Source organism: Bipolaris oryzae (assembly GCF_000523455.1).
Source record: "Bipolaris oryzae ATCC 44560 unplaced genomic scaffold scaffold_54, whole genome shotgun sequence".
Lineage (NCBI taxonomy): Eukaryota > Fungi > Ascomycota > Dothideomycetes > Pleosporales > Pleosporaceae > Bipolaris > Bipolaris oryzae.
The window spans coordinates 85841-113004 of NW_006911330.1; the positions used below are offsets into that span (position 1 = coordinate 85841).

A 27164-nucleotide genomic window follows, 5' to 3' on the forward strand; every position below is an offset into this window, starting at 1 on the left:
TCAGGCTGCCAATGCACGACGGCTGTTATCAAGGCGGTGTCATGGCCAGCTCGCCTGTACGGGCGTAGGACGGGGCGGAAAAGTGGGGAGGCTCTCGTCCAGTTGGCTAGCCCTGTGCTAAATAATGTACTACTGTATTACCAATTCTCCTTACTTTGGTTATAAGTAACGATAAAATTACCCTATAGGGCAGGTGTGGAGAGCCGAGTAAACCTTGTGGTACCATGGCGTACATGACATCAACGCAAGCGATCCAGAGAGGACAATGTACAGAATTCGTAATCCATACCATAACTGGGAAATATCCAAACACGGGCCCGAAGCTTACAGGTCTCGCATAATATCGTCAATAGTGACAGGTTTCCTGACTGCATTCGAGAAACCTTCGTGAAACGATACCCATATCCTTCCCACGTCTCCCTGCATCTCCCCAAGATCCTGCCGCCTCTTCGTCTCCTTCTTGCTCGCATCCGTCTCTTGGATTACTCGTCCGAAGAAGTCACGCTTGACAGCCTTTTTGTTTACTGCAGCAATCTTCTCTTCGGTAGTCATCTCCTCCTTCTTCCCTGCCTCTGCGTCATCATCAAACTCATCTTGACCTCCGCGGCGCTTGCGATTGGCCTGTTCCCGAAGCGCAGATTCTTTCCGCCATTCTTGCTCCAGGACACTGCGGACAGCGTAGCGTGCTTTTTCGTCTTTTTTGCTCGCGAGAGTCTCAAAGGTGGCTAGGACGTCGAGGGCGGGCTCCATGCGCCAAATGAAGCCTCCACTCCTGTGCGAGGCCTCTTCTGTTTCGATTCTGGATTTCTCAAAACGTACTCCAGTTGCGACCATGGCTTCGACAGCCTTCTGTACCAACTCTTTCTCTGAAGCTTTGCGTACTGAAGCTGTGGCGAACGATTTTGATCCTGCAGCACCGGTGTTGACGAGAATAGGTTTGACGTCTGGCGACAACATTCGTAAGACATAGGGTATCAACTCCATGGCCATCTCTTCTGGACTTCGAAACATGCGAGTCAGAGATAAGCTTAGAGTTGTTTGCAGTGCCATCAACTGAGCCCGGTTGGCTTTGGTCTGCTCCATTGCAGCAAAGCTTGCACCAGGACCGGAAAAGGGAGTTGGCTGTGCATCCGGATCTGTTACGGGATTCGTAGTTGACCGAATGGGTGAGGCAAATAGGTCGTGGAATGCCAACACAGAGTTAGAAAGGTAGGGTGCAAGTTCCCATTCCTGTGAGCCATGCACAGCTGCGTTGATGGTGTCGTGGAAATGCAACCATTCGTAGGCTGCGTTGGGTTTGCTGAGAAAGGTGTCGTCTTGGAAAGGCTTCTCAGGGTATGCGGTGAAGCAGTCTGTTCATCGTTAGTACACCCTCAGTATCCAGTACTTTAGCAAGCTCACCAGTCACAACACGGTCGCAATCGCCACTTGTATCGACCATCTCCCTAAGACGATCCATAGCGCGCCGTTTTGCCGCTTCAGCAACACCAATTACACCGCTTTTCGCTCTCGCTAATGCCGTTGCTGGATCAGTAGTTTCAGCTTGTTTGGGAAAGCCAGCGCCTTCGCGGAAGACGCGATCGACTACATCCTTCGCTCCACCTCGTCCCAGACTGCGAGTAGCTCCTCCGCCATGTCTCAAGTCGTTGATGAGATTGTCTTCTATCCATTTCCGTGATAGATGTGGCGGTTCCTTGGACTTGTAACCATGTGTAGCTCGTAGTCGTCCTGCTATCCACTCGCTGACTACCATGATGCCACGGATGTCACCTTCGCCTGTACCACTACCCGTTCCACCCTCTTTCTTTGTGCTCACTCCCCATGTAGCCTCGCACAACCGACGAACACCGTCAGAATCACATTGGATGCCTTCCTTGGTGAATATGTCCTGCATGCGCGAAACCACCATGTTGAGGCCAGGTTTGCGGATGTGCACTATCTCGGCCAGTGACGACTGTCGTAGTGGCCGTAGCGAGGGGTGATAGAGATCATTGCAGATCAGGATGAGTGGCCGTAATAGTCGAAATCTGTCCCCCTTCTTCTTCTTGGTTCCAGTATTTGACTGTCCCTGTCCAAGTGCTTTTGAATTTTTCTCGTCCAGATTGATCAAGTCGATTAGGGCCTTGATGAAGCCACCCTCGCCCGAGCCGCCACTTCCCACTACACCATCTACTTCATCGACCACCACGCACACCGGTTTGCCCGCTTTACGGACTTTGCCGTCTGCTGTGTTGGTGTTGATACCGCGGACGTTCTCAGTTCCTACCATATCTCGAATACGGCCTTTGACGACGTTCCCGCTGCGCTCATCGGATGCGTTAATCTCTTGAACCTCGTAGCCCGCTTGCCGAGCACAAACATGAGCAAGGGTAGTTTTTCCAAGTCCAGGAGGGCCAGTCAATAGTAGAATTTTGCGGTGCCTTTGCTCATCCTCCTCGAACCCATTCTTTGCCTTCTTGGGCTTTGCCTTGACAGATCCTGGAAAGACGATAGGATCCCAAGCCTTCAGCCATCTCAGTACGGATCGATGTGTCCTTTCATCTCCAACTAAATCTGTAAACTTTTTCGCCCTGTACTTCTCAGTCCACATGAGTGTACGACTGCTCTTCCCACTTTTACTGACAGGTTCTTCGACGGAGTGTTGGGGTAATTCGAGATTCTTCATCGAGTTGCTCAGTGCCTTTTCCTGATCCAGCGTCTTGGCCTCGTCCATCAATTGGTGAATGTTGAGCCCATAGTAACTGGTCCTCGCTTTTCCCTGAACAGGCTCTGAGCGTGCGGCGATGATTTCTTCATATGATTCGACTTGGCGCTTTGCCTTCTTCGGTATGTATATTACTTTTCCAGCTGCGTTACGAGCCACCACGCCGCGCATAGGTTGTGCCGAAGTAGGTTCATGTGACGTATACGGTCGCTTGACGGGCGATTGTGACTGCGACTTGAAGCTGTAGTTGTCGAGCTCCTCGACTGGTATCGATTCGGGATCCGCCAATTCATCCTGGCTTGCCGGTGGTGTGTAGTCAGCAAATCCTTCTGGGACTTCGGGTAGATCTTTGATGCTGCTCACTGCCCTCCTCTTCAAAGTGTGCTCCTGGAGCGCTGCAATGTCCTCTTCATCATCTGAGTCGTCGAGAAACCCGCCAATCTTGCGGGTGGTGTTATTATTTGGTACATCTAGCAACGGCTCGCGGGTATCTTCTGGGCGCTTTCTCTTCTTTGGCGACGGCGGTTGTGGCAGTGATGAGCTGGGCGGATATGCAATAGGAGATGATATGAGCGGCATGGCGAAGACTGGAGGTGAAGAAGGAAACGACGAGCCTCCAGTTGCTGTGTCAGTAGGACAGCGCTTGGCTGGCAAATGCTGGCGGCGCTTTGCGGGTGTTTCTGGGAGGATTAGTACTGGTTGCAGTGCATGTTAACACCAGCAATACCAACTAGTCTTTCACCCTCACTTCTAAACACGTCTGCAACTCTCCAGGCACGGTGTTGTATGACGACTCCTGCGCGGGTCTTCTTATCAATGTCTTCAGCGATGCACTGCTGAATTGCGTCGATATCGTCGGAATACGAGGGGGTGGCAGGCGCGCCGTGGATGAATTCGAGTTCCGAGTTGAGCAATGCAGGATCGAACGAGGAGGGAATGCCTGGTGAATAACTACTCATCGGTCCGTGTAGGCAATGTCAATTAACTGTCTGGCGTGGGGAGGCATTCTAAAGCGCTACCGACGCGTCGCGCGGAGGCGCGTTTTTACGCTAACTGCTTCTGGACCCATCCGATGTCAGAGCCCCCAACATCAACACCAACGAGCAACATCGAGAATCGCCATTGTCACTATTTGCCTTGTGAGATAATCGTTTTGAACCCCAATCAGAAGAAAATCTTTTTCAGACGTTATGCACGCAAAGTCTTGAAGCTTAGTTAGGCATACCCTCTGGCCTGGACAAGACTCTCCATGCCAGTATAATGCAAGAGCATTGTTTCAAGTCTGGCATAACGGTATCCTCTCCCATTCGCTGACAAGCCCATTGATGCCCTTACGTTTGGCTTACCATGGTAAACTAAAATCGTCCCACTATCCCTATATGGCCGCAACTGACCGACACCCACCGCACTAACAAGCGGTAAAAATGCGTTCGCACCCCCACACCGCGGTCCAGTCACTGAATCGAAATATGTGTCTCAAGATTGGGCGGCGGCACGTTAATCCACTAACTCAAATTCTTTTTGATTTATATTGCAAGTAATTCGATATACTCTCCATGTTCAATTGGTAGTTCAAAAGCTGAATGGCGCAGCGGAAGCGCGCCGGGCTCATAACCCGGAGGACGCACGATCGGTGAGCAATACCTACCCACGATGAGTCATTCGAATTCAATCTCTAACAGTATTTAGAAACGTGCTTCAGCTACTCTATCTTCTTTTTTGGACATATTTTTGCTTCTGGCGTCTTCTTCGTCTGTAGACTTTGTGTGAATCATATATGCCACTCGTGATGAACAGAACAAAGATACTCACTCCGTGTTTGTAATTTCTTTACCCGCCAATTTCCGGCACTTTTTATTTTCTGCATAAACTCCTGCTATATTACACCTCGAATGAAAGCAGAGAAAACGCATCTTGAACGAATACCAAGTGTGCATGGCACAAATTGTTCTTTGAAGCAGGCTGGTGTCGAGGCTCTTAGGAAAAGAAGGAATAATAAAAAAACACCTAATTTTTTTATCTTCTTTAACAAAGCGGAAGCTATGGTACATAACTGTAATCAAAAAGACTGCCCCAAGTTGCCCTTCAACTACTATCCCTCTCCACTCTCGCTGCATTCTTGTATTCTCTTTGTAACCATGGAAATCCTCGGAAGTACTCCAAACCAAGATATGAAAGAAAAAACAGAGGCAATGCTCTCGATCTCTTGGAACTCCTTCGCCACGTTGTCGAACCACCGATATCCTTATACCTGCGGGTGTGCGAATCATGGATTGTTCCGCGGCCTAGCAGCGATAGCCAGGTAGATTCCGCATGTACCCATAGGATACACACACAGATAGCCGTAACATCCCATAAAGAATGTTGTAGTAAGTGAACCGAGTGGCCTCAAAAATGTCTAAATTCGAGTGATGTAAGCGAGCAATGATAACTCAAAAGCCGAAGCGGTCCCCTAGTCTTGGTCTTAGTCCCTATCAAAGCAGATCTGTCAAAATAGCTCTTGAATAACAGTTTCCGCTCGCCTGTATCATCTACGATATCCTATAGCTCCGAACTCACCCGCTTGAAAAAGCACTGGTATAATTTGTAAACTTTCGCCATGGCATTGCCACATATCACCCTGTTTTATCCTCGTGAACCTGAACCATATCTCTTCGTGATATTTCCCACCTTGGCATATGAAATTCGCATCGTCCTTGTCTATTCAATTACTGAAAAACCACCCGTGGTGGTATGCGTAACGCAAAAACACTGTCGTCAGGTTCGGGAAAATGTCCTTGTCGCTGATGGTAGAACCGACTGTAGAGTAGGAGACAACCGATGTTATTAGCTCCCTTGGTCTTACTGGGTAGTCCTCTCCATGAGAAATAAGAGTTTTGAGGTATCTGGAATCTATGTGCCAGGTGTTGAGCCTAAACGGGAGCAAAACTGCTTCCATAAAGATTTGGCGGCACACAGTCATCAGCCTCAAGATGCGACGGTGTCTCATTTTTTAATCCCGAGTTACCGTGCCCTCGCTCTGAAATTCAAGCCAAACTCCAGAGCTAATGGTTTGTGGTATCCCATGTACGCTTGATGTCGACATCTCTCTCGGGTATACATATATATGATAGCCCCCAAAGACATACTCCCAGACCATTGAGCGCACCTCTGCTGGAAGCCGGAGCAAAGGCGACTCACGCTGGTTGCGTTTCCAACTATTTCAACCTTGTTAGCGAGTTCCACGACTTTAGCATTTAGATAGGATTCTGGGCTCACAAAAATGCTTCAAATGAGCATTCTAGGGTTTTCTTCTTCAGTAAGCTGCCCGGCCTATTCATTGCTGATCTAAATTGATCACAGAGACCTTCCATTTGAATATATGGATGCATTGTCTTCAATTTAGGGAGGTTTTTTGTTATGTATCAGCTTTGTTTTCGTGTCTGAAGATGTATATCTGAAGTGATGTGTCGGATCTCAAGCAAGGTAGGTTCATATATTAGCCAAGCACGTGATGCAATAATCAGTCCCCCAATTTATCATGTGAACTCTGGTTCAAGGAGCCAATTTCTTTCACTATCTAAGGATATGTATAATCCTGTATAAGTTCGCTGTCAAAGATGAGTTTGCCAAAGCTGAAACTACGGTACCGAAGCGAGGCTCTCCCGTAATGTCGCCTATCAATCGAGGGCCATATTCATCTAGTGTACAGCAGTGATCCTGGAGCCAGCCAAATGCTTCTTCGCGCTTGCAATGCGTTCCAATTCGATTTGCTTTTGTTTATCGTCCAAGCCACCAGCCAGCGTACCCATGTCCTCGTCGCCAAAGAGCAAGTCAATCTCCTCCAGCGTAAGCTGCTTAGTCTCCTGCAACACCAATTAGCAATGTGATTCCATCTCTAAATTCAATACACACGTACCTTGAAGACAAACCAAATCGTAGGTAGCGTAACGCAAATGTTAAAGGCCACGAAAATAAAGTAAAATCTATAGGTAATATCATCCAAGCCAATCGGCGAGACCTGATTCCAGATTGTGCCCACCAGCCAGTTACCGACTGCTGTCGAAAACGCCGAACCGCGTCCACGTATACTCAGTGGCATGATTTCGGAAGCATAAACCCAAGAGATGGGACCGAATGATACGCTGAAAATGCATGAGACGAGGAACAGGAAAAATATGCCAGCACCAGATAATGAGTCTCTTCGAGATCCCGTAGCTCCTTCGACCTGGGATCCGATGATGGCCTCGCAGATGAGCGCAATAGAGATACCGATAGTGCCAAAGAGCAGAGGCTTCTTACGTCCGACGCGGTCGAGGACGAAGATGATGAAGAAGAGGTTGCAAATGGGGCCGACAAGGTTGTAAAAAGCCGTTACAAGGAGGTTCTTATCGCCAGTGATGCCTAGGTTTTTGTAAAGGATCGTATTATAGTAGCCGATGACATTGATGCTTGCATTGATGTCAGTTTGAAGCAAAGGGTAAGTGTTTAGAAAGAACGTACCCAGTCATCTGCCCAAAAAATTGCACAAGCGTAGCATGCATCAATCTCGTGCGCCACACAGGTACCGTAAACATGATTCTCCATCCTGGTGCGGAGATTGCTCGCTCCGCATCACTGGTTATCTTGATCTCATTGAATTCAGCTTGAACCCAATCATCGTTGGTTCCATCGTAGTGCAGCTTCCGAAGTACTCTCAGCGCTTCATCTGCTCGGTCTGTTTCGACGAGGTATCTCGGGGACTCCGGGAAGAACAATATGCCAGCAATGAGAATTATGCATGGGACGCACTGGAATGCAAGTGGGAAACGCCAAGAGAAAGAATTCGTAACGGGCACCTTCGAGGAGCCATATCCCACCCAGGTCGAGATGATAAACCCTACTCCAATCATCTGCTGAGTAACTCCAGTGATAAGACCTATCCAGTTTAGTTTTGAGCAACTCAGCATTTTCTTGTTGGTACGGACCTCGTGTCTTCGGATGAGCGCATTCCGTTTGGTAAATGGGCACTGACATGGACAGCAGACCTACCGCCCATCCGGCCATGATTCTCCCAACCAGTATCATGGCGAGGTTTTGTGCGGCGCATTGAAGGATTGCACCAACAAGATTAATGGAAGCGGCGATCATAATAGTCTTTCTCCGGCCCACGCTGTCCATAGTAAACCCACCCCTGCCAATTGTCAATATAACTCGCCTCTTCCACAAAAGCTCCGCCCTTACATCAACGAGCCGAAAAAAGCTCCGCCCGAAAACGTAGCATTGACAGCACCTATAATCGGCGATGAGACATCTGTTCTGAAGAAATCAAGAAAGTTTTCAGATTGAATAACAATGGTCATCACTCCTGAATCGTATCCGAAGAGAAAACTGCCCGTGCCTGCAAAAATGGCAAGGGCCAAGTTGAAAAACAGCCCCATTTTTGACGCTGGTCCTCGAATCAGTTTGACAAGGAAGAAAGAATAACTCGATACTGCTGGTATCCCCGCGGCTTTTAAGAAGCTGCTGGCCAAGGTACCAATTGCCCCGAGACGCAAAGTATCGATGCATGTTGGTCATGCTGCCATCCAACCAGTATTGCACACCAAGCATTCAGCCGGAAGCCCGCTCCTAGTTTCCAACAATTTGCCCATCATAAGCTTCTAACGTGCGGCTTGGCGAGGGTGCGGGATGCCGATCACTAAGAAACTAAATCCGGGGGGGAGAGTCGAATGATGTTGGGGTGCAGTAGTGGGATGGACGGGGATTAATGTTGAATTTCCGCCAATAGGCAGCATGCACAGTGAGAGCCTGGACGGCTCAGCACTCAAAAGATGCAGCAAACATGACTGCGGTCCAAATCCTAAAGGTTGGATCCCTATGTTGCATAGCGAGTGTTGTCCCGCGGAACTGCAGGACCCCCTCACAAACTAGCGCTATGTTGTCCTTTACTATCCCAGTTTTGTGACTTTCCAAACCCCGCTCAGCACGTCCATTCCTTTGAGTTCGCCATTGTCGTCGACCTCTAGGATACCCTTGTGCTCGCCCTTGGCATCCACCAACACTGCTTTGTCACCTGATTTTACGCCGTAGAGTACAACCTCGCCGTCACAAGCGAACCAATCGTATCCGAAGCCGCCCTCGCCTTCAGTTTGTCCGAGCACCAACACTGTGCCTTCACGAACGAACAATGGCAATTGGAGAAACCCATACTTTTTCCTAAGCCATCGGCCACCTTGTTCTACGTTGCCATCCCAGAAGTTGAACCAACGACCAGGCGGAAGATAGAACTCAGCGGTACCATCTTCTTCAAAGACCGGAGCAGCCAGAATCTGGCTACCGACCATGAATTGGCGATCCAAGTACCAGGATGTGGGATCATCTGGAAATTCCAAAGCCACCGCACGAACACTAGTCGGCCAACCGTTTGCGATGCTCTCCTCAGCCTGAGCATAGAGATATGGCATCAGGCTGCGCTTGAATTGCACCCAATGTCGCAATACATCAGTACAGTTCTCGGGCTTTGTAGAAGAGTCGTCGACTAGCCACGGCACGCGGTACGAGTTTGAGCCGTGAAGTCGACTGTGAGAGTTGAGCAGGCCAAATGCAACCCAGCGCTTGTAAATCCAAGGGGGTGGCTTGCCCTCGAACCCTCCAATGTCGCTTGTCCAAAATGCAAATGATGCAAGTCCCAGACTCAGACCCCCGCGTACTGACTCGGATAACGCAGCAGGGGTAGACTCGCAGTCACCTCCCCAGTGAAGTGGGAATCGCTGGGAGCCAGCGCATGCTGTGCGTGCAAAAAGGATAGCTTCGTGCTTTCCGTATCGCTTCTGAACTGCCTCGTAGACTATCTTGTTGTAGATGAAGGCATAGTAGTTGTGCATGCGGTTCGGGTCCACAGTCTTGTCATGCCACTGGACCTCCTTTGTGGGAATACGCTCGCCAAAGTCGGTCTTGATGGAGTCGACCCCGACCTCGAAAAGCTTCTCCATGCAGTCCCTGAACCAATCGCATGCTTCGGGGTTCGTGAAGTCGACAATACCCATGCCCGTCTGCCAGAGATCCCACTGCCATACATCGCCGTTTGTCTTCTTGAGCAGGTAGCCTTTGTCGGCTGCATATTGGAAAACAGGACTTGCTTGACCGATGTATGGGTTTGTCCAGACACTGACCTTATTGATGAGCCCGTCTTTTTTCATGCGTGTGATTTGACCCGCAGGGTCGGAAAAGGACTCAGGGTCCCAGATGAAGTCACACCAGTGGAAAGCGCGGAGCCAAAAGCAGTCGAAATGGAAGACTTCGACGGGAATATGGGATTCGGACATCTTCTCAACGAAATGGCGGACAGTCTTTTCATCGTAGGAAGTTGTGAAAGACGTGCTGAGCCACAGTCCATACGACCATGCAGGCACACGATTCGATTTTCCAGTAAGGATGGAGTACTTTGTGAGAACTTCCTTTGGGGTAGGACCATAGATGAGATACCTTTAAGAGTCAGTCATTGTCATGTCCAAGTATCTGGCAATCTTACCATTTCAATCGTTGCCCTTCCACTGTAGTCTGTAGTCTAGCACACCTTTCGCTTCCAATTTCCAGGTCAATCTTATCAGGAGTATCAATGAAGACGCCGTATCCCCTTGAGCTGAGCCAAAATGACACATTCTTGTAGGCCTGTTCACTTGATGTACCGCCGTCTTCATTCCAAATCTCAATGTTTTGGCCGACCTTGTTCCAGGCACCAAAACGCTCGCCAAGCCCATGAATGGTTTCACCAACACCCAAGTCAGTCTGAGTGAACATGTAGTGCTTGTGAGCACCTAGGTCTCCAGCAGTTTTGGGTGTGCTCAAAGCCGGTGAATAGGCAAGGCCTACACTGCGGTGGCCAAGCGCGGTCAACGACTTCGTTCCATCGGTGGCGTGGAATTTGATATCAAAAGTGTGTTCATCGGAACTGACAGTGGCGCTCAATGTCCCTGAGGTGATTGTAGTACCTTTGTCCTTCTTGACAATCTCACCCTTGCATTCCGGCTTCCCGTCCGGGAAGAGATCAAAATCCGGACCGAGACGCCTTGCGCCGGCAAAGTGCGTGACTTCGAGGGAGATGACGCCATCAAACTGGGCTTCGACTTCCACGGATATTGTGCTCAGGTTAAGGGTATCGCCCCGAGACAAGATCTTCTTACTCGGACAGAGCAGTGTGATTGCCTTGTTGTCTTCGCGAGGGGTAACTGTGTATACTTCCTCTGCATGCTGGACTGTAAAGCGGTCATTGACCAGCCACATCCCTGGGTTATATTAGCCAAAACTTTAATAAATCAATGTTGACCGTTTGCAATCATACGTACCATCGCGAAACTTCATCTTCTCGGTCGACTTGTGATTGTAGACAATGTTCAGCGAGAAGTGTCAACGCCACTGAACCTTGGCCGCTCTTTTCATCTCAAAATATCTCAAGATGAGCAGAGGTACCATCTTGACGCTCGGATGCGCGGTCCGGCCCGTGGAGTGTCGCTGCGAGCATGTGGACGGATGATTCGGTGGCAAATAGTCCGCTACCCCTCACAACGCGGGGTAGTGCACCAAACACCCCATCAATGGACGCTTCAGGGTTGACTTTTTCATGTCTGAACCAAATTGAAGCCTCTCGTCTTTCTTAGTTGTATGGTGCGAAAATGTTGGTGTCCAATTCAGTTAATCTTCTAGACCCACTTCGGAATCGGTGCGCGGGCTCCACCAGCGATCAAAAGGGGTACGGGGTATGCTCCGATGCCGACTACAAGACGTCGTACGCCGCCGACGCGGCTCTTTTTTATTATCTTATCTCTCGCGATGTTGGAGTGCTGGCATCAAGGGGGTAATAGGCTTCCCAACCCACCGCCCGTTGTCGCCGTTGCCCAGCCCCGATGGCAAACTGGTTTTTCACCACCCCCCTATACTTACTATGCAAGGGGTCGCTGCGACTCCGACGAGCGGGAACCGTCAATTGAACGACAGCGATTTGGGTACTGTAAAACAACAGTACCCACTGATAAGTCTTGGAATATTGATTTTGGAGTGCGGCACAGTCTCGAAAACAGGCCAATTGTCAAGTGCCACAGCTAGCTCCATGGAAAAGAAGCAAGGAGAACAGGAAACAGTAATCGAGAGTCAGTATCAGCCGTTTGACTTGCCTTGAGCGAATCGTCCATTATGTGCCCCACTACCCGCCACGACGTACGAGGCAACAAGTGGTTCTGATCGCCAGGTATGTGTGATGATTTGCCTCAAACTTTCGGCGCAGTCACTGCATGTCGAACCCCTTTTGGAGCGTAGCTTGTGCATTGACGGTAAGCCGATCATGTGCTAATAGTTTAAAAAAACATAAACCGGCGTGTGATTCCGCCCATAGCTTCGTCGTGGACAGGTCCAAAACAGCTGTTATTCCCCGCCTTTTACGATCATCTGCAACCCGCATTGCATTTCAACTCTGTCCTTATTAGCGATACCACTTGGTCTTTCCTCCTCAGCAGGCCTTGTTTCAAACACCCCGTGGCACCGCAATCATGACAGTCACGGTGTTGGTGTTCTACACCCGTCGTCCCGAAGTAACACCGGAGGACTTCCAATCGCACATCGAAAAAGTCCATCTGCCCATATATCAAGAAGTATTCAGCGAAAACAAACCGGTATCGTTCACAATACGGTAAGGATCATTCCGCACATACTGCTTGAAACAAGCGCTGATGAGTATTCACTCTTTAGCTACACCGAGCGAGTCAGCTCTGGAACTGGAGATCGATTAGGAGCAGTAACCTCCATGACGGGACGAGCTGATCCTGAAGACCCCGTTGTCCTTATTGGAGAACCAAAGGATCTGGGGTGGGACGCAGTCAGCGAAATGACATTTCGAGACGAGCTGCATATACAGCAATGCCTTGCTGTCATGAACGGAAGCGGCGGGCAGCGCATCAAGGAAGACGAGGACATGTTCGCCGTATTGGACAAAACTAAGGCGATAATCATGACAGAAAAGTCAATTTTGATGTAGGCAAGAGGGATTGGATTTGCGCGGTATTGGGCTGGTTGGTGAATTGCAGATGTATATTGTACAAAAGGAGGGCGACGGCGTGCAACTAGAATGTGTGCGGTGGCTTTTTCTTCTTAGAGTAACAAAAACATCGGCGTTGGGATTGTACACTGGTAGCATTGTGATTTGACAGGTATTGGTCGGGTAGTAAATAATCTGATTTCTATGTAATATGAAAATGCAACAATGCTGTACACAAGTCGTAGGATACAATAGATACAGCACTCACCCAACCCCTTGCGTAAACAACCAATGGAGTTGAAGTCGATTCGAACCGAGTTGCCAACACTTACAGTGACGTTACATACCTGCATTTCACCTGACAAAGACGTTGCAACGGATACGGTGCCGGGTACCACAAAACACGGCCCGAAGCCCTTTCCGCCAAGCCAAAGTCACACGATTATACCTTCTGGGGAGAGGAATGATAGACACTGCATGGACCACTGTCGAAGAACTCGAAACCCCATATCAGCTATCCGCGACTCACACAAAAAGGTCACTGCTCAGTTTCGCCTGACTTGACAAACATCGACACATGCGAGTAGTACGAAACAGCCACCCACGTGCTACTGCTGTCAGCAAAAGCTTGGTTCCGAGCAAAGACTCCAAACTACTCCAAATCAGCCTCTATAAATAATCTAGATCGTAGAAGCACGACACAGGCTGACTACATACATACGCGCCGAATACAGGTCCCAGAGACCATGGACCTGGTTCCAGAAAGGGAGAAAGGGGGCAAGGGGTGGGCGTGTTACGGCCGAATAACGCAATTCGACCCCAAACTCTCCATTGTTCACGCTGAACAGACCGACATCTGACAAGATATGCATCGTATTCTCGACATTGGGGCTTTTTCTCGCTCTTCAGTTCCGTGTGCAGGGGAGCGTGCAGAACCCACGCTTGCGACCCATGCATTTGCGGCACAGGGTCTGGACGGTCCCCCTCTCCACAAGCGCGCTCTCGCGGGCGGGTGCTGGCGGGCTGGACTGGACACGAAAAGAAAAAAGCCACGAACGGAGTACGCGCCTTACATGGCGCTGCGAATGCTGCGATGCGGTACGTCTTTCATGCGCGCCGGAGATATGGGAACATGTGCATGCAAGCCTCCAATATGCCGGTACCTGTATCTGTAAGTCTCCGTTTCTCTGTGATTGGTGTGGGCTTGTGGTCGGCCCTTCACAGGACGGCACACGACTCAGCTGGTTGAGCGGGACCCAGCCCCCAGGTCTATTGTATTCCCTCTCATTAAAGAACCCAAGTCCAAGGTTGCACAGCGGTGTGCGAAGGAACACTAGGGAAGAAGAGAACAATTCGCTTTTTGCGCCTCCTTCTTTTTTGTTTCGAGAATTATCCACTACTACTATCCACCTTCCTATTGCCTTGCGATCCGCGCCCCCAAAGGAAATTTAGTCGGGTAATTAACTGTTTACTAGTACGACTTAAGCCCTGTGATGAGTGCTCCAAGAACGTTCACGTTTAATCTGCCGAGCATGACACGCTGGGTTAGTGTTGCCGCGCTAAGCTTCGTCTCTATCACGAGTGTGCAAGCAGCGGCGATCCGTGAAGGCACACCTGGGAACGCTTCTTATGACTACGTGGGTACGGAAATCTTTCAATACTTGTGTTCCCACAGAAAATGTCCTTTGGAGTAGTCCTGTAATCTGACTTTGAGATAACCAGTCATTGGCGGTGGTACGACTGGGCTCGCCTTAGCCACACGGCTCTCTGCTTTTGCGTCCGTCGCTGTCGTGGAAGCCGGCGGGTTCTACGAGCAGGACAATGGAAACCAATCCGTAGTACCGTACTTCGGCCTCATAATGCCTGTTCTCGGGACCGCAGAGGACTATCCTCGTCAGCCTCTTGTAGATTGGGATTTGCTAGCTGCTGCGCAACCCTCGGTTGGTAACCGGCGTATTCACTATGCGCAGGGCAAGACGATGGGAGGAAGTTCGGCGCTGAACACCATGTCTTACCACCGAGGAACTATCGGCTCATATCAGCGCTGGGCTGATTTAGTGGGAGACCAGAGCTATGTCTTTGACAAGGTCCTTCCGTTTTTCAAGAAGAGCAGCACGCTCACACCGCCGAACTTGGAGAAGCGACAAGCGCCAAATGCTACGGTGCAATATGATCCTTCAGCATTTGATAACTCGCTGCGTGGTCCGCTGCAGGTGTCATGGGCGAACTGGGTCGACGTAAGTCTAATTATTCAGCCAAGAAGCTTGTGAGACATGAACTGACCCCATACTTTGAAATTTTCAGCCTGCACAAAGTTGGCTCGTACGTGCTTTACAAGACATTGGTATGAAACTCAGTATCAAAGGACTTAGCAGTGGAGCATTGGATGGAGGCGCTTGGGTACCTACGACAATTGATCCAAAGAATGCAACCAGAAGCACCTCGAAGAGTAGCTATATCGATACGCTCGCTTCAGCTTCATCAGGTCCAGTCGTCTACTTGCGTTCTCAAGCCGGCAAAGTCCTATTTGATAATGGTAAAAAGGCAACCGGTGTAGCCGTAACCACAAATGGCACTAGTTATGTGCTTTCTGCAAAGAAGGAAGTTATTATTTCAGCAGGCGTGTTTCATTCACCACAGCTACTGATGCTCTCCGGTAAACTATTCCAACATCTTTCTCGTCAAGAGGCACAGACGTGCTAATATTCAATGCAGGTATTGGACCTGCAGATATTCTTGCTGAACACTCCATTCCAGTCGTTTCCAACCTTCCAGGCGTAGGTCAGAATCTCTGGGACCAGATTTTCCTCAATGTACTACGTGGTTTCAATGTCCCAAACACTGGCACGTATCTCAGCACACCCGCCCAAGTGTCCGTTGCATTACAGCAATATTACTCCAACGCCTCGGGTCCATACAGCTCTGCGGGAGGCTATCTCTCTTTTGAAAAGCTTCCACCCAAGAATCGTGCGAATTTCACATCTCGTACGGCCAAGTTGCTGGCCGGTTTCCCCAAGGATTGGCCAGAGATCGAGTACATTGCTTCCGGCTTTCCCAGTGGCAGCCAAGACTACCCGACCATTGGTTCGATTAGTGCTACGTTGCTCACCCCTTTGTCAAGAGGAAACGTCACAATCAGTAGCGCATCTATTTCCGATCCACCAGTCATCAACTTGGGATGGTTGACTGATCCTGCCGATGGAGAAATCCTCGTTGCGGCATTCAAGCGCGTCCGTGAAGCATGGAACAGCCGCGCCATTGCCAACTCTGTTGTTGGTCCAGAGATTGTCCCTGGTGAAGCAGTTTCGTCTGATGCGGATATCTTGAAATTTATCAAAGAATCTGCACAGCCAATCTGGCACGCAAGTTCAACATGCGCAATGGGTAAGTCTGCGAAGGATGGCGCAGTTGTGGATTCCAAGGGCCAGGTGTTCGGGGTCAAGGGATTGCGCGTTGTTGATAACTCGGTGGTTCCTTTCAGTATTCCAGGCCATCCACAAGGCACTTTGTACATGTTGGCCGAGAAGATCGCAAACGGGATGCGAAAGTAGAAGAAATTCCAAGTCCAGTACACACAAGCGTATATAGGATTTTTTTTGTTCCAATCGAGCTACAGTGTCATAGACACTATTAATGATCCAAACTCACACTGCTAAAACTTCTGTAGACCGAGTGTTGCTGTGTGAAGCAGGAGGCAAGGAAGCTTCTTCGCATACGATTGTTCGAGCCATGGACGAGTCACTTCCATGACTTTTCGAATCCAGAAAATTTACAACGGCGACTGGTTTTGAAGCCGAGGATGGTCTCTCCGGGGTATCTTGGAGTCCGATCCATTGGTGCTCCGGCATGGCATTGCCGTTGTTCTTAGCAACGAGTTTGGCGCATCGTGCAGCCCATCGATTCTTGACGAATGTGTGCAGTGTAGGCAGGCATGTGCAGATGACGCCCATCCACATTTCAACAAGACTATCAACGTCAGTAAGTATACGTGAGGTGCTGCATGAAATAAACTGACATCCAGATGAAGTTTGTAACCATGGCCCAAGTCCCGTCTTTCGCAATCTTGCCCATGCCTCTAACCACAGCTTCGACTCTAATTAGGCTGACAACCAGAACACTGCAATGCGATCAGTCTGAAGCTTCACTGAATGACACCAAAGGGACAACTCACAACGAACCAGTCATTAGCAATAGTGCTACACCAATCTTGCGTCGTCTAGGTAGGGTGAGATCTTTGATGATAAACAGTGGTAGAACCAGGAGTACGAAATCCGTCGCCGCATTGATGCATGCGTTGGCCAAGAACAAGGCATCAAGGTCGACACAGGATCCGCTCGTGATACTAAAGTCCCAGTATCTCTCTTTGGGCTGGCACACCCAGGCGAAGCCGAACGCGGCAAGGCTGCTGTAAATGACACAGACGGCCAGGAGAGCATAGATGACGGTATGGAACCCTCTGGAAACGGAGAAGCGCAGGTAGAAGAGACATAGCGATGTCTTGATGCATAAAGTCGAAAGGTTGTAAAAGATCGGACCGGCGATGTCACCAATCTGTGATGATGGTGAGTAACTTGCTAGACAACAGTTACAAGCCGCGCGTAGTCAATGCCTACCTTCATCAATTGGTGAAACTGGTAGGGTGACACATCCCCGATATGCTTTCCTAAGCCATTGGTCGTCTCTGAATCGCTTTAGCTATGACCAAGTTTTCGAGGGTTGTACATCTGCGTCTTACGGTAACAAGTAGTGATTGAAAACCCGAGGGCTAGAATCTATGACTTCTGTCAATTCCCATGCGCGTGGAATAGTATTGTCCGAATGCCAATGCGTACCGTCGCTAAAGCAATCGCATCTAGTTGTACTATAAGCATTGTCCTCGGTGGTCTAAACAGGTGGCTTGCTTACAATCATCATGTCCTGTATTGCGCAATATGTAGAGTTTCGTATACATTCGAATGCCGCACAGGGGCAATGCAACAACAGGCCCGAGAACACTTGGGATAATGACGCGATAGGCGATCGACTCGCCAGCCGTGCTTGAACTCATGTCCGTGGTATTTCGCGAGGGCAAGACATGGTAGACAAACAGCGCGTCCGATGCATTTGAGCAGCGCGGGATAGAGACCAAGACTGCTCAAACGTTGGCGCCAAAGGGGCATGGGCGCCACCAGAATCAGGTTCTCTAGTGATCAATCATATGCGTGTATAGAGTTCATATCACGAACCGCATGAGGTTTAGTCCACGGCTAGAGATACGGCTCGGAGACAATTTCTATGGAATACCGCCGATCACACCCGCCTCCCCGCCGTGAGGTACATGGGCTGATGGGTTCCTTCGACGCCCATTGGGACGGACACAAGTGCTGAAGCAAGCAGGGGAATGTCAGGTAGTTCAGGTGGAGGATTTCTTCATGCGCACTATTATCGACATCGCACCTGGGCCACCTAAAAGCGGAAACGGGACCCCTCATGAAGCTAACGGTTGGCTGGATTTGAGATGCCGGCGCAGGGGGAGCTGGCACAAATTCGTAGTGGCGTGGCTAGCGGTATAGCAGTGAAGACATTGATTATACGCGAGGGTGTTGGTCCGAAGCGAAATGTTGGCTGGAGGGCGCAAAGGACGTGTGAAGGATCAGGATGCCTGACCGGGTACAGATCGCGCCCAAATCCGATGGTCACGTGATGGCTACATGATTCATCCTCGCATCTCCCACTCCCTGTATGTCTATGCTTCTAGACCGCAGCGTCGCGTCCCGCCGCGCCTCGCTGCGCCTCGTTGCCCTGACACCTTGTTAGAACGGCGACCTGACCACATGTTGAATATGACGCACAGCCTCTCTTTGACAAGTACCTACTACGATTGATTACAGTTCAGCCAGTGTGAACCACAGGCAGTGGCGCCATCGTCGTTCCACAGATCGCAGCGGCTGAACAAGAATGCTCAAGTCTATCAAGAGACATCTCTCAGCTGTCGGGCTGGACTCCCGAATCGGCAGGCCATGTCCAGCCCCTGCTTAGCATCTTCCACCTCCTACTTACTTGCTTACTTACTTACGTACATCCCACATACTTGGTAGCATCCTCGTTGACAACTTTGGTCAATGAAGGTTGCATAAGCAGCCACTACCGCCTCATCGTTCCCCCCGCTGAAGCACGAGCCTGTACCGTCACGCGAATCAGAACATGGCGCACACGGGCACGGTGCGGCACGGGTGCTTGGGTCACAAAACGCAATACTCAATCTCACCGGAGTCATTCCGCATAGTGCACGTTGTCAGCGAACCATTGAGGGAAACGCTCTTTCAACAACATTTTCAGAATACCCATGTTGGTAATTCAAGGTCTGAAGCCAAGCTGCTCTACTCTTATCCCTACACTGGCTGTCGATTTGAAATTGAAGGTGTGCCCCTACCATTGTTAATGTTCTCGACCAGCCTGCAAGCATCATCGTGGATTCTGCCTGTTCCGGCAACTCCGCGACGAGGATATCGTCAGTGTCAAGTCCTAAATAAGCAATGGGATCTAGCCCGTACTGACCTTCCACGAAGTCAAGAAGGCTCAGCTACCACAGACTCATGCACATCAAAAGCAAAAGATGGAGGCTGTCGATAAAATGTGATCGCGGTGCGATTTACCCGGCCGGTCCAACATCTAATCGCCAGCTGCATATGCCAGATAGCGATACGAGGTCTCTAGATTAAGGGGGTATAACAAACTTTCTCTGCACACCTTTAAAACAAAAGACGTTCAATATGACGAGCCTGGCAGAAGATGCATGACAAGCATATATACCCCATTATGTTCCAGGATCGATCGGGTTCATGCCGCTCGAGATGGAATGATGATCAAACATTTCGTTTCCGGCCCAATCCGCCCCGGATTCGGTGAATTGTGTAACACCATGTCCTCGGCGCGTGCATATCCGTGCCTATGATTGCTCGCAGATAGATGTGTACACAGTATGACGTGCAGACAATCCTAGTATAATTGCACATGTCAAACACGGGCTCTTCAGATATGATGCGTACGTACACAATTGAAGCGCAAACAGCTCTACTTGAGCAGAATAACACCTGGCGCCAAGAGACAAGCATTTCCACGTGAATCGACAGTAGCTAGTCTTATAGATTATGCCCCAGAAATTGGTAGTGGACCAAGGCATATCGTTCCTTCTAGCGGCGAAAAAAAGCTTTAACCATAAAAGAGAATGATGTACCAGTGAAGCACCAACTTTGTTGATAGAAGCTCGAACCACGTCGGTATAAAAGTCCGAAAACAGAGACACTCGGAATATAGTGTATCCGCGCCATAAAAGAAGCCACCAAAGTCTCCCTCATCATGGAAGTTGATTTTACGGCCGCGGACGATAGATAGACAATGGCTATTGCGGGAGAAAAATAAGGCAAGCTTTTGCTTTTGCTATGGTTAATGCAGTCTACCCCGTCGTTGGCAATTGTATTTTGATAGGGTACTAAGACCATCACCTAACTCATTGTAACAGCACGTGTTACAGTAAACTAACAAGCTAGGCAAAAATGACCTGAGAAACCTTTGGAAAATCGCAATCTCAGAGCCAGTGAGCTGGTATGAATTCTCATCCAAAAGAAGGATATGGCCTTGATGCCTATCTGGTATTTGCACTTGCCTCCAGACTCTACCGTAGAATCAACACTGAAAATTACCTTTACTCAAATCCCCAACCTTCCATAGCTCACGCGGTCATAACTGTGCATACATCTCAAATCGATTCCCCATTTAAGCCTGATACCAGAAGTCAAACCAAAAAAAAACCCGTTCTATCATAAGTAAAATCAATCATCAATATCGCAACAAAAGTAGTAACAAGAAAACAACAAGAAGAAAAAGCCGTAAAAGAAAAGCAAACAAATCGTGTTGAAGCACTCGAGAGATCAAAGCAAGCAAGATATCTATACCGATAAATACACAGAGAGGTCGATAGAATCCCCAACAAACCGGAAGCGAGCTGACGTACTATTCCAGACGTAGTATAGACATGGTGGTACAAAAGTGCATGGACCAGGTCCATAATGCAACGTTAGTAACTGTCCAGAGACAGCGAAACACCACTCCACGTACATCGCAGCTTGGACGAAAGAGGAGAAGCGCAAGGCTTGTTTTATCTGCTGTGTGAAGAACATTGGTGGTAGAGTTGTCTTTTGAGAAGTTTCGCTCGTGATGTTTGATATTGTATGATTATAGTTTGGAAGCGATGCGCTGGAGAAGGAGTGTAGCTTCAGCTATATGTATATTGCTTTTGTCGTATTTCGCTGCTGTAATGGCTAGCTGCTTTTGTCGTCTACTGCCGCGACTCATGGATGATCTGGCTCATTACTCTCGGCGATCTGGTGGAGATGCCATCGTTGGTGACATAATCCGCGCTATTCCTTGTATTGCGGCACAGCTGAAGCCAAGAGCAGGAGAGAGATGCTTGGGGCCAATTATACTGCATTCCTTCTTTCCAGGGAATACCGCTGAGACGGATCCTGATATGCAGCCAAGGCTGCGACCATTAGCTGTAAAAAAACTTGATGAGACGTCAGCTCACGCACCATGCATGCATCAGAGTAATGATTATTACTAGGGGTATGTTTGTATGACCAAACACACTACATTGAGACATTACATTATCGTATTAACAAAGTTTTTAAAAAAAAGTCTATATAATACATCGGCACCTCTAAAAACTTTTTTCCCATTACTCATTCTTGGCATGCTTGATCAAATTACCCTGCTCGTCGACCAGACCCTTTGCCCGCATCACCTTGAGAGCGTCGTGGATGGGGTCAAGCGAGGGCTCCGGAGCCCTGTGCGAGCCAAAATAGTTGTCGGCCCAGGTAAAGTACTGTCCGTAGTTGACGGTAAAGTACATGTGGTGCAGCGTGTGGTGTGCGGGACTGTTGATGAATTTTTCGGTCCAATGGCCCGATATCATGTCGCCGTCGTGGATGAAGATGGTCCAGACTTGGACACTGACGAAGAGGACCATGTAGAGGTATCTTTGCATTGGACATATGAAGACGAAGATGCTTTTTGGGTTTTAGAAATGGTTTACTAGAGATATGAATAGTGTGGTACTTACTGGTATGGCAGAGACTGGATGAATCCGTCAGCCGGGTGGAAAGCCAGGGCAGCCCATGGGGTAGGAACTTTTCTTTTGTTAGCAAATTTCTCCTAAATGCGCGAAGAGACAAGATAGTCTTGGAAAACAAGAGTGAATCAAAACCTACCAATCCATTTGTGGTGTGGCTTATGGATGTACTTGTACACGCTAGGGTGGTGTTCGAGGCGGTGAATCCAGTAAATGGCAATATCGTTGAATGCCATATACAGGACGGTCGACACTATCAGCCACGGCCAGCCATAGTCGCTTGTTTTGGCATAGAGCAGACTCTTGCCACGGACCTCTGCCAGAAACACGGGCAGGGTCATCAAGTTGATGAAAGGGATGGCAAACAAGGAGGATCTAATCTCCTGTCGAACCTGATTTTTCAAGAAACGCGGGTGGTACTCGAGACGGCGGTCAAAGACAAGGTAGTAAGACAGGGCGCTGAAGAAGAGATAGAGGGACGTTGCGCCAATCTGGGTAATGGTGAGAAGTGACACAATCTGACGGTAGATGTTGTCGCGCGGCCATTGCGAGGTAAGCGGTGAGCCCGCCACCGAAAGTGTGGCTGATGAAGAGTTTGTAAAGGCGGGAGATGAGGCGGGTAAAGCCCATGCATAGGCTTTATCCAGAATAAGAGGATCGAGGATTTCGAGAGCTACGTCCATGGCGGGCTGCTATGCAACGAGTGGGCATAACAATTGAGGTGAGCGGCGAGGGCAGCAGCGGAAATCATGGCCGCAGAAATGGCTGTTACTTAGGGCGTGAAAGGTTCGTCCGAACATCCGTGTGGCATCTTGGCAGGGGTCGACCGAGAGAAGTGGGGCCTCCTTTGTTTTTCCAGGCCAGGGGCGACGTTGACGAGGCGTGAGAAAGAAAAAGAACCACCAGCAATCTCCAGCGTCCATTCCCAATTCAATTCAGGCCAGTCGACGCCCTGTTCGCATCCAGCTCATGCACGCGTACACGTGTACAGCTATATACACGTCGAGCGTATCAGGGGCGCCGTGTACCCGTCGTGCGCCGTAGCCCGTCCGTCGCAATTTCCATAAACGCGACCGCCATTTGCACCATCGCAAGCGAAACTAACTCTAACCACGTGACCCTATGCACGTGATGGCATACATGTGACCTTTATCACGTGATGCACTAGCGCTGCCCAGCATGACAAACATGCTCGATCCACCGCAACCTTGTCCTAACACACGTCCTGCAATGCGCTACTCGTATCAACACCGTTTCCTGATGGATTGGAACAACTCTGACATCAACCCCACTCACTGTTAAAATCGCCAGAACCGGCATCTTCAATCCTGTAAAGAATTCAATGATTCTCATCATCGATGGCATCATCTCTTCGCTCGTGTTTTATATAGCCAAGAAGCATTTGGTGTTGGCATCATCGTATTACTTGTACCATTATAGTAGTGGCATTTTTTATCCGGTCATCAAGACTCACCAAGAGGCCGCCCCGGATGCTGAATCCGGCCGTCAAAACGAGCGGTCCCTCCCCGGTGGGTATGTGGGTACAACCTCGTTTCGACTTCATCAATCAAAATGCTACCATTGGACACTCCGCTCGAAGGAACCTGACAGCTGCAACAAAGTCCTGTCAAACGTCAAACGTGAACGCGCTACAATATACTGTAGTACTACTGTGGGAACTAGAAATTTGCCAATGGTCTTGGGTCTTCTATATGTCTTCGTTCAAGTAATCGCCATGCTGGATCCTTGCGACTCCCTCAGTTTTCTTCTCTTGTGCCCATATTTGTTTGCCCATTTCTCTGGCAGCAGCGCTGCAAGTGCTCGTCGCCATGTTTTTCAATTCGACTACCCGCCCGCTGACCGCTCGCCACATCCAGTCCGATGACAATGTTCAGTATACAATTGATTACTGGGGCTATGCGGTGCGAAAAATGCCATGCACCAACGACAAAGGAACCTGTGAATATCTGGATTCCATCTATGGCGACCACGAGAGATCAATGATCTTCACCTTTGTCATGTGGGCTGTTATCGGCCTCATCCTCCTCTTGTTCATTGTGTTTCGATTAGCGCGCCCGCAGAAACAGAACAGCCCAAGACAGAGCTTTGTATATCGCCTTACAAGACTGGGATCGTCAGCTGTCCGCAAACACCTATTGCCCGAGTGCTCGAAAGTATTCAGGTATACTACGAGGCTGCAAGTATTGATCCTTGCCTTGTTCTGCGCCTACCTCACAGCCTTTTCTTTTGCTGGCATCACGTACAAGACATGGGTTACGCCAATCAAGGACAGTAACTTGCACAACACTCGCACCGGTATGGGTGGGTTCGCCGACCGCATTGGCGCCTTTGCCTTTGCCCTCACTCCATTGACCATTGCCTTGTGCAGCCGCGATTCGATTCTCAGCATGATTACTGGCATTCCCTACCAGAGCTTCAACTTTTTGCATCGCTGGACAGGCCGCATCATTCTCGTCCAGTCGTTCGTTCATGCCATTATCTGGACTATTATTGAAGCAAAGCTTTACCAACCACAACCTACTGTCTATACCAAGTTCATCAACCAAAAGTACATGGTTTGGGGCTGCATTGCACAGGCCTTGATCACGTTCTTGTTCGTCTTCAGCCTCCGACCCGTGATCCGCTGGACGGGCTACGAGTTCTTCCGCAAGTCGCATCTCCTTGTCTCCATCATCTATATTGGAGCTTGCTGGGGCCACTGGAAGAAGCTGTCGTGCTGGATGATCGCCTCGTTTGCCCTTATGGGGTTCGATTTGGTTGCCCGGAGTGTTCGCGCCATTCTCATCCACACCGGCTACAAGGAGAGGGATGGTGGATTTGGCTTCCGCTCTGTTCCAGCGATCCTGGATACTTTCAAGGATCCCACAGGTACCATTGTTCGCATAACATTTTACCACAAGCATAGTCCTTGGGCAATTGGCCAACATTTTTATCTTACCTTTCCCGCACTCAACATGTGGCAGTCACATCCATTTACGCCAGGCTCGAACCCAAACAGCTCTCCCCTGCAGCGCCATACCTACATCATCCGCGCCTGCAAGGGCGAGACGGCCAAACTCGCTGCTCTTGCCGATGCTGCTGCAAACTGCTATCCGCGCGTCCAAGCATCTACCCCCGTCATCATGATGGGTCCATACGGCAGCTCCATTGTCAACAAAGATGTCTTCAACATTCTCGCCATCTCCGGGGGCACAGGAATAACCTACACCTTGCCAGTCATCATGGACGCTATCTCCTCCTCTTCACCAGCCAATAACATCGAGCTCATTTGGACCATCCGCCACATCGAGAACCTTGCCTGGATCGCCCCGGAACTCGCATATCTAAAGTCCCAACTCTGCCAGAGCGACGAAGCAACCAGTAGTTCCAGCAGCGACGATGAGAAAAAAGATGACGCCCCCTCCGTGTTTGTAAGCACAAATAAGCGCTTCCGCATCCGCATTTTCGTCACCAGAACAGAGACTACACGACTAGAGGCTTCACCCCAGCTTAAACTCGAGTTTGACAGTGACAAGGAAAGTGGCGAAGAAAGTGGTAAAGAAAGTGATAAAGAAAGCGACAAAGGCAAGGACAAAGGCGACGGCGGTGCGGCGCTGGAGTCCGTCTCGTCCGTGGAATCCATGGAACTCAGCAGCCAAATCGACAAACTCAAACGCGAATGCCCAGATTTCAGCATCACATGGCTGGACAATGCGCGCCCGGATGTCGCATCTCTGGTTGCCAACTTCATGTCCGAGACGGTGGAGAGCGGGCGGACACAGATTGTAGGGTCTGGACCGCCGGAGCTAGGGACGCGGATTCGGCGTGCGGTTGCAGCGCAGAATGTGCCTGGGGGAGTGTGGAGGGGGGAAGAGAGGGGGGATGTGGAGTGTGTGTGGGATGATCGGATGGGGTAGATGACTGGGGGTTGATTTCCCCATTGTAGATATATATATATATATATATATATTTTTCGTTTCCGACGTGTTTATAAAGTGTATATATATCAGACATGGGTAAAGATGTCGGTTGGCGGATTTTTTTTTAGTACTTGATACTTTGAAACTTTGGCCTAGTTGGTGTGACGGTGCGTTTTGTGTGCATGTGTGGAATCTTAGCAGCGACCACTGGGCATACACACACACGCACGCACACATACGGGGAGAGAAAACTTAATACATGTTGCGTTCACCGGGATTAATAGTAATAATAGTAATAATAGTAATAATAATAATATCAGGACAAGAAGAAGAAGAAGAAGAAGAAGAAGAAGAAGAGCAGCAAACCCGGTTTCTATCTAATAACTGTCTCCTCCAGAGTCTCCAACACCTGCGCATCTCAAAAGCCGCAGAAGGTGTGATGTCCAGTCCTACTATTTCCAACCCGCCTTCTGGAAGCCCTCCCCCCCAACTAACTAACTAACTAACTAACTAGCCCAGCAGGGGTCCTCCAGTCCAGTCCAGTCCGGCATAGCTACTGTTGTAGATTTGCCCCCCTTCGTTATTCCCCTCCCCTCCCCCGCCGTAGCGCCCAAGCCCTGCGCTGTACTTACTCTACACCGATAGTTTCCCCCCCCCCCTTTACCCTTTTTGGGTAACCCCAACCCCCCTTCCCTGAACAGCAAATGCCCTTTTCTTAGGTATAACTACGTGTACAACACTTGTGCAATTTCTTCTTCTTCTTCCCGAGTCGGGGTTTCAGGGCCTATTTTGGGCTGATGTAAACATTTGTAAACTTGCATCATATTGCGGACATGTATATGTGTGTTTGTGTGTGATTGGGAATGATTGGATATTGGTACATAGTAGGTGTACGTAGTATGCAGGCGATTTGAAGAAAAATGGCCGAGGTGCAAAGTTACGTGTGTATGTGTGTGCGCTATGGGAAACATGACTCGGGGGAAAGGGCATTTGGGGGATGATGGATGGGGGGACAATGATGTCATCTGTCCACGCGTTTCGGGGAATAAAGTAGCCCCCCTTCGTTACGTAGACAGGAGTAGGCCTAATAATTTTTTTCCAACCGAGTAATAAAATAAACCAAGGCAAAGGCGTTGCGATTGCGTGAACAGTGGGATTCAGAACTAGGGGATTTTTTTGGCAAGGTAGCCGGCAAAGACGGGCTTGGCTGGTCTGGCGGCGACAGGGGGTTTGTTGGTCGTGTTCGATGGCGAGATCGGCGTAGGGCTGGGGTTTTGGTGGCCAGGCACGCACACCACCCGCATGTCCGCAGCCAAGCAGCACAGCGTCCGCATCATCGCACAGCCTTCTTTTGCCTTTGGGTGTTACACTAGCTCGTGGCGCGGGTATGAGGCAGAGGCAGAGCCACAATTTATTCCCACATTACGATGCGTCATTGTCGTA

At 49.5% G+C, this 27164-nt stretch overlaps 10 protein-coding genes across 10 annotated transcripts; 4 read left to right on the top strand and 6 right to left on the bottom strand.

Annotated features, from left to right (window-relative positions):
* Positions 1-324: 324 nt before the first annotated feature.
* Positions 325-3663, bottom strand: COCMIDRAFT_93912 (uncharacterized protein; the record flags this gene model as incomplete). The annotated part of the gene is made up of 3 exons (XM_007689239.1): positions 325-1352; positions 1402-3384; positions 3432-3663. 3 exons carry the CDS (start codon positions 3661-3663, stop codon positions 325-327), a joined length of 3243 nt encoding a protein of 1080 aa, XP_007687429.1.
* Positions 3664-5597: 1934 nt separating this feature from the next.
* COCMIDRAFT_54347 (uncharacterized protein) lies at positions 5598-5894 on the bottom strand (the record flags this gene model as incomplete). The annotated part of the gene is made up of 2 exons (XM_007689240.1): positions 5598-5688; positions 5788-5894. Coding segments are annotated over 2 exons (198 nt in total), but the record flags the coding sequence as incomplete, so codon positions are not given.
* A 490-nt stretch (positions 5895-6384) lies between these two features.
* On the bottom strand, positions 6385-8103 carry COCMIDRAFT_25850 (uncharacterized protein; the record flags this gene model as incomplete). Its single annotated transcript, XM_007689209.1, has 5 exons — positions 6385-6549; positions 6603-7134; positions 7187-7601; positions 7651-7856; positions 7907-8103. The coding sequence occupies 5 exons, from the start codon at positions 8101-8103 to the stop codon at positions 6385-6387; spliced, it is 1515 nt and encodes a 504-aa protein (XP_007687399.1).
* A 510-nt stretch (positions 8104-8613) lies between these two features.
* Positions 8614-11026, bottom strand: COCMIDRAFT_4814 (glycoside hydrolase family 31 protein; the record flags this gene model as incomplete). The annotated part of the gene is made up of 3 exons (XM_007689198.1): positions 8614-10150; positions 10197-10950; positions 11011-11026. 3 exons carry the CDS (start codon positions 11024-11026, stop codon positions 8614-8616), a joined length of 2307 nt encoding a protein of 768 aa, XP_007687388.1.
* A 468-nt stretch (positions 11027-11494) lies between these two features.
* COCMIDRAFT_36275 (uncharacterized protein) lies at positions 11495-11840 on the top strand (the record flags this gene model as incomplete). Its single annotated transcript, XM_007689215.1, has 2 exons — positions 11495-11579; positions 11614-11840. 2 exons carry the CDS (start codon positions 11495-11497, stop codon positions 11838-11840), a joined length of 312 nt encoding a protein of 103 aa, XP_007687405.1.
* Positions 11841-12207: 367 nt separating this feature from the next.
* On the top strand, positions 12208-12692 carry COCMIDRAFT_93903 (uncharacterized protein; the record flags this gene model as incomplete). The annotated part of the gene is made up of 2 exons (XM_007689241.1): positions 12208-12347; positions 12407-12692. 2 exons carry the CDS (start codon positions 12208-12210, stop codon positions 12690-12692), a joined length of 426 nt encoding a protein of 141 aa, XP_007687431.1.
* Positions 12693-14224: 1532 nt separating this feature from the next.
* COCMIDRAFT_4816 (GMC oxidoreductase) lies at positions 14225-16243 on the top strand (the record flags this gene model as incomplete). Its single annotated transcript, XM_007689199.1, has 4 exons — positions 14225-14333; positions 14415-14929; positions 14997-15348; positions 15408-16243. The coding sequence occupies 4 exons, from the start codon at positions 14225-14227 to the stop codon at positions 16241-16243; spliced, it is 1812 nt and encodes a 603-aa protein (XP_007687389.1).
* A 93-nt stretch (positions 16244-16336) lies between these two features.
* Positions 16337-17739, bottom strand: COCMIDRAFT_93891 (uncharacterized protein; the record flags this gene model as incomplete). The annotated part of the gene is made up of 7 exons (XM_007689242.1): positions 16337-16658; positions 16708-16809; positions 16864-17243; positions 17306-17373; positions 17428-17464; positions 17525-17544; positions 17598-17739. The coding sequence occupies 7 exons, from the start codon at positions 17737-17739 to the stop codon at positions 16337-16339; spliced, it is 1071 nt and encodes a 356-aa protein (XP_007687432.1).
* A 3669-nt stretch (positions 17740-21408) lies between these two features.
* Positions 21409-22484, bottom strand: COCMIDRAFT_93800 (uncharacterized protein; the record flags this gene model as incomplete). Its single annotated transcript, XM_007689243.1, has 3 exons — positions 21409-21739; positions 21793-21859; positions 21941-22484. The coding sequence occupies 3 exons, from the start codon at positions 22482-22484 to the stop codon at positions 21409-21411; spliced, it is 942 nt and encodes a 313-aa protein (XP_007687433.1).
* Positions 22485-23237: 753 nt separating this feature from the next.
* Positions 23238-25718, top strand: COCMIDRAFT_93882 (uncharacterized protein; the record flags this gene model as incomplete). Its single annotated transcript, XM_007689244.1, has 3 exons — positions 23238-23334; positions 23608-25321; positions 25379-25718. Coding segments are annotated over 3 exons (2151 nt in total), but the record flags the coding sequence as incomplete, so codon positions are not given.
* Between the last annotated feature and the right edge of the window lie 1446 nt (positions 25719-27164).